This window comes from Podarcis erhardii (genome assembly GCF_964252035.2).
Source record: "Podarcis erhardii genome assembly, chromosome: 9".
NCBI classification, from domain to species: domain Eukaryota; kingdom Metazoa; phylum Chordata; class Lepidosauria; order Squamata; family Lacertidae; genus Podarcis; species Podarcis erhardii.
This window is the reverse complement of record NC_138512.1, coordinates 43,142,533-43,161,634: the sequence shown is the minus strand read 5'-3', so window position 1 is coordinate 43,161,634 and position 19,102 is coordinate 43,142,533. Positions and strand designations below refer to the sequence as shown.

The 19,102-nt window shown below is 40.6% G+C and overlaps 1 protein-coding gene across 4 annotated transcripts in view; it reads right to left on the bottom strand.

Moving 5' to 3' along the window:
- ZNF827 (zinc finger protein 827) overlaps positions 1-19,102 on the bottom strand; it is a 111,125-nt gene that overhangs the window by 70,087 nt on the left and 21,936 nt on the right. For all 4 annotated transcript variants that reach the window (XM_081875236.1, XM_081875233.1, XM_081875235.1 and 1 more), the window contains exons 2-3: positions 8,661-9,671; positions 1,505-1,677 (exon numbers count right to left, since the gene is read on the bottom strand). In XM_081875236.1, coding sequence (XP_081731362.1) covers positions 1,505-1,677; positions 8,661-9,671 — 1,184 coding nt within the window. The remainder of the gene's footprint in view (positions 1-1,504; positions 1,678-8,660; positions 9,672-19,102) is intronic.

Genomic DNA, 19,102 nt, shown 5'->3' with positions numbered 1-19,102 from the left:
CATATTTATATCCAAATATGGATGGATTCCTGAGATCCTTAAGGTTTCTATTCCTATAGTTGCAAAACACTATTAAAAACAAATTTAGAGAGTGGGATCTTTTATTAACTACATGTCATCTTCAAGCTATGCAATTTTCATCATTTTGTTGTTGTTTTTAATCTGATCATCATCTTCCAGATTACTTCTCTGAATTATCTGTTGCTGCAATTGAGAAAGCATTAACTGCACTAAGATTCCAAACTATGTCCACAGTATATTTAGAGGGGAGATAAGTTAGAATACAGTGGTACCTCTGGTTACATACTTAATTCGTTCCAGAGGTCCGTTCTTAACCTGAAACTGATCTTAACATGAGCACCACTTTAGCTAATGGGGTCTCCCGCTGCAGCCGCGCCACTGCTGCTGCGCGATTTCTGTTCTCATCCTGAAGCAAAGTTCTTAACCCGAGGTACTATTTCTGGGTTAGTGGAGTGTGTAACCTGAAGTGTATGTAACCTGAAGTGTATGTAACCCGAGGTACTACTGTATCTGTAAATTGTTGTTTATGTATAAGGGAGATATCACTAAGTATTATATTGTTCCACTATAATTTCCCTAAGGACAGGTTTTTGAAAGAGATTCTTCAGACACTTTCCTTTTTTAAACAGTAGGGGGGATTGGTTATTTACTGATTGATAGGGATAATCTGAGCTCAGTCAGTAGAGAATGAGGCTTTTAAATCTCAGGGTAATGTGTTTGAGCACCATGTTGGGTGAAAGATTCCTGCATTGGACTGAATGACCCTTGTGGGCCCTTCCAACTCTACAATTCCATGACTCTACATAAAGTTTCTATGTTTATTCTAGTGGCTCAATGGATCAGACAAAAATTTGTCACACAAAACGGGGTCCAACGTGCTGGAGTTGATCTATGTTAAAAATGTATCTCTCAACTTGACTGTAGTGTGATGATCAATGGTTTTTAGCAAATAAATCTGACTCTTTGATGGGCTGTCTATTGGCCCTTCTGGCTGGGCTCATAGAGGTTGGAATCCAACAGCATTTGGAAGGCCATGGGTTTCCCATCTCATGGATAATTACATTTTCGCCCTTATAATGTTATAAGTGATGTGTAGCTGTATGTACTAGACCAAGGCTCTTATCAAGAAAAGCTTGGCACAGACTGATATTTTGTGTTCGTTTAGGCACAAACATCTCACAGGGGACCTCTCTGAAAAATTATTGCAAAGCTTAGCTGCATGTATACAATCCCTTGCATGCAAGCAAATGGGTTTCCTGGATGGTGGCCAAACGTTGGCAAGTATTTGTTATAGATAGCAAGAAGGCTACTGCTTTCCCTGCCCAACCCCTATGCTTGAGAAAATGAATCCATTAAAATGGCACTAGAAAAAAAACCAAAAAAACCCCACCACCATGCTGGATTTTATAGCGAGTGGGTTTTTAAAAACTGCAATGACCTCATAGACTGGATTTCTTCAATTACTAGTATCCACTGACCTTACCTTCATGTGCGATTTTAGATTGTCCTTGCGTGCACAGCGAAATGGACACAAAGGGCATTGATGGCTTTTTAAGCCTGTATGTATAACCATGTGTCGCTTCCAGTAGCTCTTCCTTTTTATCACTAGGCCACAGATCGGACATTGGAAAGGTTTCCCACCTTCTTCTTCTGAGGCTTAGGATAAGGAGCAATAAAAAAAGAAAGAAAACATCATTAAATTGTAGTGAACGTCTCTGCCTCTATCTAAATACAGTTTTGCAAATTGTATCTCTCTCCTGTGGAAATACCTCTTGGATGCTTTTCCTTAATGGTTTCATTCATCTCTGGGTACAGAACTTTTAGAACGTTGAATAATCATTTCCCTGGAATGGGGATCCTATGGGTCCAATGAAAGTGATGCTGGCAATAGAGGACAAGTGTCCCAATCATACTTTGGTCAACCAGCAGAGGATGCTACTGTGCTTTACCTAGCCTCGTGAATATAATCCTGCAGCTAATTTTTTTTTTTGCTTTTGACCTATGTAATACAGAGAAAGTACTCGGCTCTTTCTTTCTTTCACTTTCTTTCACTGAAGTATTCAAAGAAAAGGGAAGTGATTAAATTACACAGTAATCCACACCTCCTGAATGAAAGCAATACTGAGCATGACATACTGCATTTGCAATACTGATGCTGAGAGATTTTAGAGCCCCTGCTGATGCGCAATTTCATTCTGGCTCAAGAAGACCACTGATGCCACTTCAGGATTCAGAGGCAACTCTGAGGTCATTATTTAATTCATTACTCAGTTTTACCTACACATTATGTCTAGAGCTTAATTTGAGCCCTAGAATCTGCTTTCATTGTGAGCAACCAGATAAATAAATTAAAAACCATTGATTTCAGTACAACTTCTATGGCTAATTCCCTTCCCAAACTGCTGCTCCTTTCTCATGGACATATGAGGGATGGAACTAAAGGTGTTTCTGCATTTGGTTGAAGGAATCTTTTGGTCGGAATAAGAAGAAGAAGAAGAAGAAGAAGAAGAAGAAGAAGAAGAAGAAATAATTTATTATTTATACCCCGCCCATCTGGCTGAGTTTCCCCAGCCACTCTGGGCAGCTTCCAATCAAGTGTTAAAAACAATACAGCATTAAATATTAAAAACTTCTCTAAACAAGGCTGCCTTCAGATGTCTTTTAAAAAGAAGATAGCTGCTTATTTCCTTCACATCTGAAGGGAGGGCGTTTCACAAGGTGGCCGCCACCATCGAGAAGGCCCTCTGTAACCTCACTTCTCGCAATGAGGGAACCGCCAGAAGGCCCTCGGCGCTGGATCTCAGTGTCTGGGCTGAACGATGGGGGTGGAGACGCTCCTTCAGGTATACAGGACCGAGGCTGTTTAGGGATTTAAAGGTCAGCACCAACACTTTGAATTGTGCTCGGAAACGTACTGGGAGCCAAAGAAGATTCCTTCCAGGGGAAGTAAAGGACCATACATATTCTACTTAGATATAAAACAATTGACTTATTCTTCAAGCTGGTCCTCACCTAAGGGACCACGGCTATGCTTGAATAGTCACAAGACTTTTCATAGAAGACTTGACTTTTGCATCAAGAATTCACTTTAGCATTTCATTACAACTCCCCCATATTAATCCCTGGAATCCTTTTTTCTTTTTCTTTTAAGTATCATATATTATATCTGAATGCTGCTCTTCACCCCTGCTGGTTAAGCTAGAGAGAAAAGCGCATTTGAACATATACAGAGCAATCAACCACAAAGCCACTACTTATGCATAATGTTAAAAGATGAGCCCAACGGACAATGGCTTGTTGTTAGAAGAATGAGCAAGTACGAGACTTGGACTCACACACTGCTCATTTCCTTTCCTCTTCCTTTACATGCAAGCGGAGTAAATGGGAAACTGTGGTTTGTTACAAGCCATGACTGGAAGCTTTAAATTTCCTCCCCTCACAATTTAAAGGAGGAGCGAGTCAGTCCAAGGCTCACATTTGTTCATTCTTATAAAAAGAAACCACTGTTTGTCATAAACAGTCTGAATCAGGCCACTGAGTCAAAAGATATAATTTATAAACAGGCTTATGTCCCAGCACCTCAAAAATTAAGTGCTTCTTTTATAAATGTGGCCATCAGTCATTACTGATAGTGGGTGCTATCAAGACAAGGTAAAGATTTTGCAACTTGTTAAAAATGCTAAGAGGAAGAGAGGATTCTGCCCACTGAGTTGACATAATCAACCATCTGACATTACACTGCAAATTCCTAGTCCTGTTATGAGAAAGTTTACAGTGTTACCTTGGAAACAGGAGATATTTCTGTGACTGCCGAAAGGATATCTGATTATTTTCAAAACTGCAAAAGTCAGTGCCGTTTTTCTTGTGATATTTAGGAATTATGTCCAGAATATTACAGCTCACTCCCTAATGTATTCATCAGCTGTTTTTCATCTTTGAGAACTCAAATGTCAATACTTTCTATGACTTGGAATGCAGAGATAAAACCTGCATGAACTTGTCATTTCCTGCTGCAGACTTTCTTGTAAAGATATAATTCAGCTGACTTTGCTAGAGCCCTACTGGATTGTTCATGTGTACTCTGAATCTGTTTCAGAAAATAAATAATTAAATACAGCACTCAAGTGTCCTGTGCTGAAACAGGTGAAATCAGTAACCTGCATAAGTGATGCAAATTAAGGAAATACATGCAAATCTGCTTCCTTATTTAATTTATTCTGCAACTTGGGTTAGGTGGGGGAGATGAGAAACAGAAAAGCTACAACAGAAAGCATTGAAACCCTGCCTTCCATATTTTAAACGATGGAATCTTTTCAATATTTTAAAACAGAATTCTACTGAACAGTCTACTGATTGTTTTGTCCATTTCAATACTGCATTTTTACATGGTTGCAAATCTCCCCAGGACTTTTTGGTAAAGGGCAAGAAATCTAATAAACAACAACTACAATGCGGCAGCTTTACATGGTATAGTTACTGATCTACCAGATATACGTACTTACATGAATTTTCCAAATGACTGCTACCCTTTCAACACAAAAGTTTCGGTGAACTCCACTTTCTCCATTCCCTTGCTTCCCAGTCCATATTTACATACTATTTGATTGCAATAAAACCTCAAACCAGTTTACAAAAACCTCACAACCCATTAAAATTATCCATAACAGACAATTAAAGGCAGATGAAAACACATTAACATCTACATATCTGGATACAAACATTTTAAGCAGGCGCTGGAAAGGGTACAAGCAGAGGCACCTGCCTAATGTCAACAGGCAGGGAGCTGCAAAGTGTAGGTGCTAAGAATGTGTTGTAGTAATCCAACCTGCTTGGACTACTGTGGTCAAGCTCTCCCAGTCCAGGAATAGTTGCAGCTGTCACACTAATCACAACTGGTAAAAGGTAATACTAGCCCTTGAGGCTACCTGGACCTCTAGTGACAAAGCTGGATCCAGAAGCACCTCAGACTGCATCCCTGCTCCTTCAGGAGGCCTTAAAACCCTATTGGTGCAGGCAATTAATCACTTTCTCAGACACAGGAAGCGTTTGCCCATTGTGCCTCCACCTTGCCAGGATTCAAGCTCAGTCTGCTTAACGATAAAGCTTAAGACAAGTTACAGATAGGTAGCCGTGTTGGTCTGCCATAGTCAAAACAAAACAAATTCCTTCCAGTAGCACCTTAAAGACCAACTAAGTCAGTTCTTGGTATGAGCTTTCGTGTGCATGCACACTTCTTCAGATGTGTGAAGAAGTGTGCATGCACACGAAAGCTCATACCAAGAACTGACTTAGTTGGTCTTTAAGGTGCTACTGGAAGGAATTTGTTTTGTTTTGCTTAAGACAAGGATATCTAAAAGATCATCTCACCCCCTACATGCCCAACCGACCACTGCATTCTTCAGCAGAGGGCATCCTATGGATACTAGGCAGAAGGCCTTCTCAGTAGCTGTGCCCGCCCTGTGGAACGCCCTTTCATCAAATGTCAAACGGATAAGCAACTATATGAAGACATCTTAGAAGACATTTGAAGGCAGCTTTCAGCGGATGGCCCAGTCGGATGGGCAGAATATAAATAATCAAATTGTTGCTGTTGTTGTCATCCTACCATGAGGTCCACCTTGCACAATGTTGGAATTGGGTTTTTAGTGTGCCCTTTGGAACTTCCTCCCGTTACATTTCAGGCAGGTGCCTTCACTATTTTCCTTTTGGCACCTATTGAAGGCATTCTCCTTTCAACAAGCCTTCTAAGTGGAGATCTTCATTCCAGTTAGCCTCTGTATTGGATTTGAATTGATTTTATTTATGTTGTTCTTTTAAACTGCTTTATATAGATACTTGTGATTTTATAAAATTGTTTTTATATATGCAATTGTTTAAATTGTTTTATAGAATTGTAAATCCCTTTGGGATACTTTATGTGTAGCAATGCATAAATGAAATAATTATAATGATACCCTATTAGAACAATACCATATCTGGCTGTGCTGATGGTTCAATAGTGCTGAACCATGTTCCTGTATCTGACTCAGTATCTATTCCACAGACATGGAAGCAGAGGGAGAGGAAGTGTGAGTGACGTTTCCTCTCTTGCTGCTTCTTCGGGATTCTGCAACCATCAGACTGTAAATGCCAATGGTGATGAAAAGAAGCAAATTCTTAATCTGTTTGAGCCATTCTTTACCCGGCCATATAGTAAATGAGAAATGCTGCCGATATAATCCTTGAGGGAAATCACATTTATCTTAATGGCAACTGGACAGGACTCATGGCTATATGAGCAGGAGGTCTACAAAAATAACAAAGCTTCAAAAAATGAAATATACTGTGTATGCCATAAATATACAGAATGCCATAAAACTATGGTTATGAAAAGAATCAAAGGAATGCATGAGATTTATTTCCACTGCGATTATACTCAGTTTCTACACTCAGCTCAATTGCTCAAAATTTTCTTCTTCCCAAAACATGTATTAACGGTGACCTCTTTCTGCAAGCGGTACCATTTTTGCAGCAGTGACAAACACTGCAGAGTACCATGTGCCTAAAAAACAGCCCAACTCCTCTTTAAAAACAAAGAAGAAAAAGGTAAAGGATTATTATTCGTCTGATTATCATCTAGTTAACTATTTTCGAGTCAAACAAAGAAGCAAAGTAATACTTCTGAAGATCAGTTGCTGGAAATGGCAGGAGGGGAGAATGCCCTTGTGCTCAGGTCCTGCTTGTGCTCAGGTCCTGCTTGCACGCGGCTAGCCCCTGGAGGAACAGGATGCTGGAGTAGATGGGCCATTGGCCTGATCCAGCAGGCCATTAGGCTCCTATTAAGTGTCCAAAAAACAGTCAAGTCTGTGTAAGATGTTTCCAAAGCAACACCAAAAATATGTATTGTAAACTTATTTGATTTTTACCTAGAGCTTCATAAATGGCCTGTTAATACACAACAGGCTGTGTGTGACCTTAAGAATGTAACAACTGGACCTGAGATTCCGGAAAACATGGACTTATACAAAGGAAAATGGGTTCTCTTGGAGAGGCTCAAAAGCTATCTTGACTCTTGAAGTTATGTTAGTGGGCCTAGAAGTCTCCCATTGCCACCCAGCAAGTTATATTTTGTTTGTTTCTCTTTTTTTACTTGTTCCCCACAAATTTTGATTTGGTTTTATTATTTTTACCCCACTTTTCTGTTTGGGGAGATGCAGATCAGCTTAAAAATACTAAAACCTATGTAATGAACATTCATTGCATGCTATGGATGGTACTCCATTTGGATGGTTTTATTAAATATTATCATTATTATTACTCTACTGACTAGTCTAGGCTTGGTGGAGAATCAAACTTTACTACAAGCCACTAGACCATGTTCTCTACAGTGTCATGAATGTTCTCTGCAAAGTTTACCCAGGATCTGAAAGCCTGTGGCAATCTAGTTCCACTGCTCTCATTGAGCATTGCTGCTTGCTACTCCAAAAAGTCATGGTTACTTATAAGTTTTCTTTGTTTTTGTTTTTTAAAAAGCATGCTAACAATATTAAATGATTAAATGTTAATTTTCTTTGAACTACAACAATATTTCCATGGAAACAAAAATATGGGATGCGTATACTAAAGAATAAATTAGAATTCATATATATCTCATTAATTATCATCTATGATTTAAAATGTTTATCTGTTTTTTGCTAACAGAAGTATCTTCGGGCAAACAACTGAATTCTGCCCTTTCGGACTAAAGCAGTAAAGTGATAAAAATAAGGATAGATAGATTCTATGGAGCATAATTAGGAAAAACCTGTTCATTTTCTTCTGCCTAGTGATATGGTTAACCTCATTTGTAACAGTTAAATGTGATTTTTGTAGCATTTGTAGCACCTGCAGGCACTCCGTCCTCAAAGGAAGAAGAGAACAACCTATACAGGCTTTAAACCCCTTGCTTTGCAAATAGGCTGTAACCCTGTTCAGCCATTTGGAATCCTTGTTTCATCAAGAAGGGAGATGGCACCTTATGCCTGACAAACATACATTCATCTGAAGCTGTGAAAAGAGCCTAAAGGAAAGGTGGAGAACCTGAAGCCATCCAGATGTTGTGAGACGTACAACTCCCATTATCCCTAAACACTGACCATGCTGGTTGGGGCTGATGGAAGTTGGTTCAGCAACATCTGGAGGGTCACAGGTTCCCCCATCCTTGACCTAAAGTGTATGCAAGCACGCTCCCTTCCATGGCTGGAGGAACCTTGCTTTTCTATTTACTATACACAAACAACTGAACAGGATGAGAAGCTGACAAGGTGAGGGAGATGTCGTATGGCATTTGGCTGCTATTAAAATGCATCCTAGCCTCTTTTATGTAAAAAAAATCACACATTCACTGATATGTGCTATCTAACAAGAACTCTTTTATCTCCTCCCCTAAAAATGTTTTTAAAACTATTTTAAATTTGGTTTGGATAATGAGCCCAGATTTCAGAGAGAACTGTATTAAACACCAGTTTCCTTTCAAACACGCAGGAGGCTAAGGACTCTGATCCGTCACATACATTATTTTAACTGCCTTCTGCTTCATTGTGTTTCCTTAATGCACTGAAACAATGCAGAACTGAAAATGCGTACGATGCTTTAACTCTCAGCAGAATGACAGCTCATACCTGGATTAGAGGTTTTAGAACTTCTTCCTTTAGGGGCTGGGAGTAACAATAATTCCAAAGACTGCGGTGGAGTTACTTTCTCTTGCTTCATATCCGAAAGCTGCAGGGGATCTTCTGCAACCAGTGACTTTTTCTTCTCAGCCAAAAGACTGCCTGCAGCTCTTGCAGCGACCTCCTTGAGAAGGGCTGCTGAAGAAGTCATTGAGGCGAGAGAAAGAAAAGAGCTAGCTGGCGGTGGGTGGTCCTGACCAGGAGTCATGCTTCTCTCACTGACTTTCTTTGATAGCGCGGCTAAGGTGGAGCTTGCAGACTGGGAACTAAATGGCGAAGAAAAGGTTTCAAACCTGATAGGATCTTCAGTTCGAGAAAGCGACTTGTCCTGAAGGACTGCATTAGCAGCTGCTTTCAACTTTAGGATGGCTGAGTCCGGAGACAAACCGCAAGATGGCGCCGAGTTGGGCAGCCACTTGCCTTGATTCCATATAAACTGGTTGTTGGCGCCATATTGGTCATTATGTTCCTGTTTTTCAGCCAGCTTTCTAGCAAGGACACTTAGCTGCTGAGCATGATGCGTAGGTGGAGAAAAGGAGATGTTTGAGCCAAGATTTACAGGGGACTCAACCCTGCCGTTAACTGCAACACTAGTGTCTAGCTTGAGAGAACCAGCCTCCAGCAGACGTCTCAGGTTACTACTCAGTGGCTTATTGGGGCCAGGAGTGTCATCTTCACATGCAGAAGACACACCGGGGGAAAGGTGTTCTTTATTCTGTAACACGTCCCTCAGAGCCTCATTTTCAACAGCTGCTAGCTCCAGGGTGTTGCTGCTAGGAGTTGCACTCCCCAGGGAAGTGTCTGGAGATGTGGACTGTTCTTGGATCCTATCCTCAAAGGATAATTTGAAGTTCTCCTGGACTTCTCCATAGGATGCTTCTGATGGGGTTTCTGAAGAGTTTCCAAACCAGTGATCTTCTTCACTAAGCTCACCTTCAGCTTCTTCCTGCCGGGTACCATCTGTGGAGAATCAAAGGGAATCACTTTCATTTCAAGTTCTGTCCAAGTTAAGTGTATCTATAGGACTCAATGAGGTCCTATGAAGTTAACAAAAAGATTCTCAATAAACATTAGTTTGACACAACTTTAGCACCAACTATATTACGTTTTCAGCATATGTTTAAAACCTATTTCCTCACCCAGAGATTCCAATACCATTGATACTGATTTGGCATATATCGCCAACCACAGTGTATTGCACTAAATATCGGTACTTCAATTGTAGATTGTTTCATACAGAAACCTCATGAGTTACACAATTAACTTGTGCAAATTCAGGTTTACATGCTTGGCAAAAATTTTTTTTTAAAAAAGGGGGCAGAAAGGGGGTAAGCATCCAGGAAAAAAAGACGTTGGCAATCCCACCTCCAATTGAACCCAGTATGTTCCGGCTATATGTGACTTTGGCTTTAGGCACAATCTTCGGAACATAGCCCCCCCGTAAGTTGTGGGGCTTACTGTAATGTGTTTTACTATTTTTACATGCTGCTTTAGATATTGCACAAGAGAAAATTTTCAGTATGTGATATAGGAAAAAGCAGAGAACACTCATCCTTTAGGGCTTTGATGTAACCATTTGTATGCTTGACTTGAGAAATAAGGACAAGCAAATGTATTTGCAATATGACTATCACAGTTAGCCATTATAGCCCCATCAGCACTATGCATTTGAAGTAGTATTATGCCACTTTAAACAGTCGCAGCTCCCCCCCCCAAAGCATTCTGGGAGCTGTAGTTTGTTAAGGGTGCTGAGAGTTGTTAGGAACCCCATTCCACTCACAAAGCTACAATTCTCAGATTTCATAATTAATCCCACTTCCCAGGGACCTCTTTCTTTACTTATATTCAGACATGACATGAAATATTTTGGACCTCACCCAGAAATTGTACATAGCTCAATCCGGCATAATGCCACTTAACTGCTAAATATTAAGATTTATGACTATGTGATGTTTATTTCTAAATCATTATATCAGGCTCCAAGAACATGGATTCATCTCTCCCTGCCCCCAGTTTAAAATGAAAAAGCAAGTCAGTTCTTCCTTGGAAGAGAAAGAAACTAGCTGTTTCATAAGATTGTAGTCTAAAGGGGGGGGGGGGGAGTTAAAATGAAGAGCACTTCCAATAGAACTGTCATTTTTCAATTGAAAATTGTTTGCTTCTTTAACCACATTTTCTCATCACTGGCAGTTCTAACATATCTTCTCCCTCCCAAGAACTGACTGGCAGTGTTTAAAGGGCAGTGACCCTGGATTGCTCTTGCTCACAATAGGCATTCAGAGAGACACAGATATGACCAAGGACTTTTTTGTGCACCAGGCTGGCCAATCAAAATGCAGTAAAGAACAATAGTAACATTAAAATTAAATGGATGCTATCTCTTCTTGCCAGATATCTTTAATAGCAGGATTGCTTTAAGAAGAGAACACCTCATACAATAAAGAGAGTCATGGAAATACTATACTACCATGAGTCACCAAGAATATTTGGGGGAAGGTAGAATCTAATGACATGAATACTGTGATGATACAGTAAATAAAAGTGGTTTAAAAAATCACTCTGGTAACATTAATGGCCGAATACCTGGATACAGAATTATTAACTGAGCCCATTTATACTTCCACCAAACATACAAAACATAAATCTGTATCAGACAATTAACAGGATCAATTAATAAAAAGCAGAACTCTGAAGAACAGCAAAATAACAAGACATGTCCCATTTAGACGTTTGCTGAATTGCAATTTAAATGCTATGAGAGATCCAGTTAGTTGTTGCTAAAGTGTGGCAGGGAAAAATTTTGTTTCAAGTAGTATGAAGTGTCCCAAATTCTAATCTGTGGGTTGTATCCAACTAAATTATACTCACGAGTAGACCCACTGAAATTAGCAGACCTACATTAGTCATGTCTGTTAGTTTTACTGGGTCTACTCTTCCTAGGATTAACACTTGATACAATACTGGATCTGGAAGCCCTCTGGAACCAATGGACAAGAAGGGTGGGTCCACAGGAAAGAAGCTGCCTGTTATGGATGGGGACAGGGCAAAGAGGAGAGAGGAATCACCATCCTGTAGTAGACTATGTGCTCTGCATGCAGAAGGTCCACTGGCATTGCCAATTAAAAGGATCAGGTAGCACGTGATGTGAAAGACCTCTGCAGTTCTAGATTAGGCAGAAACGTAGCCCAACCTGGTATGAGGCAGCTTCATAGGAGTTATGGACAAACCCTACTTCTTCTCATAACTGACAGTCCAAGATATAACCTGGAGGTATATGAGGCTCAAGATATGATCTACTGCCATGTGAGGCCAACACCTTACTGAAGGTCTGGGTTGGGTCACTGCATAGATGGGAACCATGTCTATGATGCTTTGGGTTCCATGATGAATGGAAGTGCAGTATAGTGTAATAAAATAAAATAAAAACCATCCACATACCCCACCTTGAAGAAGCACACAGGCTAGTGTAAGGAGCAATTGTTTGTTTGGGAAACATTGTTTTTTGAAGGTTACAATTTTTTAAAGGCAAAACCACCGCCTTTAACAAGGACTGGTGAACCCCGAGATGAAAGCTTCACTTTAACTTTGTACTCATTCCAATAAATAATAAAGAAAAACTAGCTGTTCCCTGGTTCAGTACATTCGACAGCCTGTAATCAGTTTTGAAGCTAGAACCTGACCCGACCTCATCCTCTAATCAGCTTCTTAAAACACCACCTCGTCTCCCCAGCCCAACGAAGAGTCTCCTCCTCCTCAGAACTGTATTGAAAACCTTTGTGGGCCCTCAGAATGGACACAAGAGTACTTCAACCTCATAATAATGTTGAGCCATGAAGAATACAATGCCCTTTATAATTTTTTTTAAAGGCCACTCAGATTAAAACATCAATGCACTTGGATGCAAGCAACATTTTTTTTTTAGTGCAGCTACTCATTTAAACCTGCCAAGGTCGCCAAGGCAACCAGATTGCAGTCTCTCTTCCAGGGGAGAAAGAAGGTGCAGAGAGCACTGACTTGTAAGAAGAGTGCGCAAGCGTGTTCCATCATGCACCAGCAATATTCAGCAAAGTTGAAGAGTTACTGTGAAATCTGCCTGAGAGCCAAACCCATACCTAGTTAAATACAAGATGAGGGAAGCCTAGTTTGCTTGTTTAAAGTGCACCTGGGGGATGAAAGTCAGAGGACTGGTTGGCTTGCAAACTGGACTCACCTGGAGCAGTTGGTTCTGTGGCCATTTTTGTATGTGCCTGTTCTCTGCATATGCACAATGGCCTAGACTGCACAGCACAGCATGCGAAGCTGCCTTATGCAGCACTAGATCATTGGTCTGTATTGCCCAGCATTGTCTACTGACTGTAGGTCACCCAGGCTTCAGGCAGAGGCCTTCCTCAGCCCTAGTCCTAAGATCTTTTATCTCAAGGATGGGGAGCCCTATTCAGCCCAAGGGCCACATTCCTTTCTCGGCAATCATCTGAGGGCCACATGGCGCTGGTGGGTGGGCCCAGAGGTAAAAGTCAGTGGAGCACACAGTTTTAATTTTATCTTTACAGTACGCTAGTTTCCGCACACATTCTTTATCCAAGTGAACAAAAAAAAAAAGCAGTAGCTAAGTCCAGCCACACAAAAACACTCAAGGAGGAGGAAAGCAGCAGAAATATATATGTATGGACTCCGGCCAATCAAGAAGCATGGGTACCCCCCACAAAAATGTATAATCCGGAAAATAACTGGACTTTATGATGTGGATTGATATAATTTGGACTAATTGGTATGATATGTGTAATTTGGTAATTCGGTAAATGGAAACTTTAAAAAAATCATTTAAAAAAAACAACACTCAAGGAGGGTGTGAAATAGGCAGTGCTATTTTTCTAGAAAAAGAAGTGCCAGAGCTCACCATGAACTCTTGTTCTCTCAGAATGGCAATGGTGCCCACCTGAGAGGTGTCGGAGCTGAGTTCTTGTGAGCTCCAGATGGAAAAAAAGCATGGACAGGGAGGCCTGAAGTCTACTTTTGGCCCCTAGAGCTGATGGTCCTCCTCATTTTATCTGGACATGCCACAGATTCACTGAAGCTAGGACCTTGGGCATGCACAGGCTGTGCCACTGAACTCTGTGTGGCTCCCTAAACCAACGTGTGGGGAATTGCTGAATGGGTGGTTCTATCATGTGACAAGAGGAAGCACTGTCCAATCCTATGATTCTATTATTAGCAAATCAGTTCCAAGAATACCTTGCAAAAATAAACAAGGAAGTCTCTAAAGAAACACAGGCCAACAACTTGGTTCATTTCTTCATTTGAAAGGATGCCTTTCTACTTGATATATACCACTATCTCCTTTAGCAATCCAAGCTAACTTTCACATAGCCAACATATTATTGGTCTCTCTTTCTCATAGCCAACATATTATTGGTCTCTCTCTCTCTCTCTCTCTCTCTCTCTCTCTCTCTCTCTCTCTCTCACACACACACACACACACACACACACCCTAAGGCTGATAGATCAGCCAATTATCTGCTTCCCAGAATTTTATTTGTCTTCTGTTTTTTATCTGTACATTATCAATACCTATTACAAGAAGATATCGTTTTAAATTATCAAGACAGTCTTAAATTACCAGGACAGGCTCAATGCAATTACAATTGGCTTATTAGGAAAAGCATTATAAAAATAAATCTGTACCTTTATATTAGAACGCTTACTCATAAGAAATTTATTTTCCATTACCAGAAGAATGCTGTTGTTTTGTAGGGAGTCTGTAAGTAGTTGATATTATTCTATAGCCCTGGTACACCAGGTTGCCATTGCCAATGTAATCATAAGAACTGCAGTTGCAGAAACTGTAGTTGCAGAAACGAAAACTAACACTCGTTACACTTTGGCTGTGTCCTTGGACAATGCACTGCCATCCACCCATCACATCACTGCACACCTATACTATGCTCCCTTTCTACACAGTGAATACTTTCCTGACTTTCCCTCAATGGGGAATACTTCTACAACCTTTGAGTGTGGGCACCTGCATTTCTAATCTTTTGACAATGTGCATCGCCAAAGAAGAGGGCAAAAAAAGGTGCAGCAGATGTGCATAAAATTTGCAGCTGCCAATTAATATGCAGAAATTCACATTTAAAAGGACTGTGCTCTAAATAGAAATAACAGTGCATTTCATCATAGCAGGGAAGAATGTGTGGCAAAGTGCTGCCAACTGTTGATGAGCAACTTCAAGGTTCCTGATCTCCCCTTTTCTGTTTCATTATCTTTAAGTTGGACACAGACCAGGCAGCCCTTCAAACAGAGGATTCCTTCAAAGAGAGGGCTGTCCTCTGCAAAGTAGAACATGTGGCAACTCTACAACCTGCTGGATAACAGGATTGCTACACCAGCACCCAGTTATTTGCTAAATCGCATCCCTTGTATAACCAACTGATCACTGCTCTCTGCAAGAAAGGGCATCATCCTCCAGATACCATCTTATCAGGAGGTCTCTTTTACGCTGTGCTAGAATCTGTGGCAGGAGCACCTACTTTTTAGAAGTCATTCCTGTTGCATATCAGTCAGGCACTACTTCTATTGTCTCTTTGGCACCTGTTGAATACTTTCTTCTTTAAATCATCTTGTGATGTGTCTCTGTTTTCCCCAACTGCTGAGTAGTCATTGATTGCACAAAAAGGTTCCTTTGTTCACAGTAGCCCACATGCCCACACCACCAAAGCACCCACTTTCATGCTTCTAGTTCTTTAGATGTGGGGGGCAGAATGAGGAAAGCCCTCTGATAAGACCCATGCTGTCCCTTCATGGGGTTACATACTTCTAGTGGTATATCATGGCTGACTGCAGAGCAAAGCCCTAGTCACGTGTTGGTCACATGAAATGTTAATGTGTGAATAAAGGGAAGTGGAAAGCCCTGCTTGTGACATTGTACATCCTACACTCTCACTCCCTAACTCAGTATGTTTGGTGAAGGTTGGAAGAGGGAGCTAGCTGTACTCATGTAGGGGATCCATTAGCACAAGTTGGTGTAGGAGCACTGCTGCCATGCCCAGCCAACAAAACTTAAGGGATGGAATCATACTCCAAGTTGTGTGTGGCCTTGCCTTCATCAGCACTAATTATGTACAGGCAACTTATAGGAAAGGACATACCACTACAGTATGTCCTCAAGGAGACAGAAAATACCACGAAACAGCTTGAGTTCTCTTTGGCATATCTAGAATCACATGAGTCTCAACTTCAAAGAAAAATAAATATTTTCCCCCTCGGGAAAATGTCTAGAATCCATATGTTCTAGCTTTATCTCCAAGAATGTATCCTTTCAAGTTTATATCTGTTTTATGGGTGGGCAGTGAAACTGGAGCACAGTGTTGCAAGGTTTGATTACCTGACCACTTGAACTAAAAGAATATTGATCTTCCACAAAAAAGAAGTATACCTCTCTTTTTAATTTTTTTTGATGCGTTTTAGAATAATTTCATTTTGTCATGAAGCCGGCAAAACTTTTCATTGGGGAAAATAAAATAAAAACCAAGATAAAAAACCACTAGTATGTACTAAACAGTTGTTTATGGTCTCTAGTTAGGCACCATTATGTTGTGCCAACATCATTCTTATTTTATCTTAAGACTGTTTTGCCTCTAAAATCCATGCAACTTACTATGAAATGCATAGAACTAGAACTGGTTTTGAAAAGAAGAGGCAAAAGGTACTGAGTAATGATTTGTGGCTCCCCATAGCTCAGGTGACAAAGCATGAGACTCTCAATTGCAGGGTTGTGGAATCAAGCCCCATGGTGAGCAAAAAGATTCCTGCAATGCAAAGGGGCCACACTTTGCAGCAGCTTGTATTCAGCCTGTAATGTCTGGCTGTGGTCTGCAATCCAAGGATAACTGGGTTGCCTGTCTTTGGGTAAATACTGCTCTTCCTGGAGCCCACACTTTTTGTTGTTTTGCCAGCACAAATAAAAATGCTTTACCATGCTTCTTTGGATACTGAAGCTCTTGTTTTCATGGGTCTATCGAATAGAAAGCTCTGTTAAAATGAGGATAAACTATAAAGCATGCCTCTAAGATAGAACCAGCACTCAAAAGAAGTCAATGCAATCAGGAAGGGGCTCTGAATTGATTTTAACATTCCTACATATGTAATAATAGTGAGCTCATTCTCTGAGTGTAGATGCTTATGTCACCCAAATGGCCCTTTCCATGCACAAGAGGCTCAGTAGGCTCAGAGATATCCTAAGGTTTGCAAGAGCACACACACACCTTTTTGGGGGGGAAGTGGAAATCAAAGAGAAAAAACAAAACTGCCAAATGAGAAAGGGCTTCAGTGGCCAAATAATGCAAGACTGACTTTTAAGGCAAAGAAAGAGAACACTACAGTAGGCGGTAAGGAAAGGAATGGGGGAATTCTGGAAAAAGACATGGCTTGAACAAGAGTCTTCTAAACTGCAACATTCTGTTGCAAGTCCTGTGAATACTACGGTGTCCACATTTTGGAAGCTGGGGAACCAATATGGTTTCCTTTCCTTGCAGGCATCAGTAAAAGCAATTTAAAGTACCCTAGCTATCACTTTCAAAAACACAAACATATGGAGTGTTGGCAGCTTCTATTAAAGGCTTAGACATCAGATAAAGGCAGAAGTAATAAAGGGAGTTTTAGGAGTCAGGATATCGCTTCTGCATTTTTTTCTGCCCTCAGCCACCCCCCTGCCCTGGACTCTCTTGTTTTGCCCACCAATTGCTCCAAACTGTTCTATGAGTTTCAATGTTACTTCTTCAATCCCAGAAACAAAGGGAAAGAATACTTTTCAAATTCTGCAATGCTGTTCACATACACTCTGCAGTACAATACAGTGGTACCTCAGGTTACATACGCTTCAGGTTACAGACTCCACTAAATAGTGGAGAAATAGTGCTTCAGGTTAAGAACTTTGCTTTGCTTCAGAAATTGTGCTCCGGTGGCATGGCAGCAGCAGGAGGACCCATTAGCTAAAGTGGTGCTTCAGGTTAAGAACAGTTTCAGGTTAAGTACGGACCTCTGGAACGAATTAAGTACTTAACCCGAGGTACCACTGTAATATAATTGATTAGGCTTATGCATAGTTTTTTTGCAAAATGTCTTCCTATTGCAGAATTTGGATTATTAGTAATATTTAGGTCACAGTTCTAGGCCCTCTGGCCATGTTCCAATGAGGTAAGGTACACCCACACTAAAAGCTTTCTGGACATTTCCTTTTCTGCAGCTAAAAGCAAACCACAAGGCAATTTTTAAACTCAAGGAAATTTAAAAGTGGATTTTGGGTTTTGGCAAAGGATATGCCAAACAGGAAGCAGCTAGGAAAAAATGTCTGTTGCAGGCACACATCTGGTATGCATGAGCCTGCGGATCACTAATTCACCCATCCTGGACTACAAATCAGTGGCTCACAACTGTTAGGATTTGGTTGTGGACCATCAAGGTAATGGCAGCAGATGTAGAAGACATTAGTTCTGTGAAGAGGTCATGTTGAGTAACTGGTCATAGGAATGAGCATATAGCAACCTATTCATTGCTGAGTGTACTTGTGTTCAGAGAACCTGTGTTGGTACTGCATCTTCACCGGGTTCCAAGTTTTTATTATTTATTAAATTTGTATACCGCCCTTCATCCGACGATCCCAAGGCAGTTCACAACAGAAAAGTACAAAATGAGAAAACGATTTATCATCAAACAACTATGTAGAACAGTGAAATTGTGTTGACCATTGTTGACCATTAGCACTGCCTTCTTCTACAAAGTGGCCAACTTAGTTGTCTCTGGGAAGCCAAAAGCAGGATGCGAAGACAACAGCTTATGTTATTTCTCAACCATTTGTATTCAGAGGCATTCTGCTGCTGAACTTGGAAATAGACTTTATACCTTTATACCATCATGACTAGCAGTCACTGATAGCCTGATCCACTATGAACTTGTCTCATCCTTTTTTAATCTAAGTTGGTGCTATTACTACATCTAGCAAATTCCATAACTATGCACTTTGTGAAGAAGTCTTTCCTTCTGCCTTCACTGGATGCTTCCTGATTCTAGTTTTATGAGAGAGGGAGAAACTTCTCTATTCACTTTCCCCACACCATGTATACATAATTATATAAACATTGGTGCCCCCTTATTCACCTCCCTCCCCCCAAAATTAAGAAGCTCCAAAACATTGTAATCTTTCCCTTCTGCGATCCCTGATAATCTTGCTCCCCCTTTTCTGTCCTGTTTCTAGATCAGCAATATTCTTGTTGAGACTAGGCAGTGGTATAATAGCATTATGACCCCGGCAGTTTTATTTTCAATTGCTTTCCTAAAATGGATAGTCCTGATCAATGACAAAATAGACAGGTCTTTTTATTGTAAAAAAAGTAAGA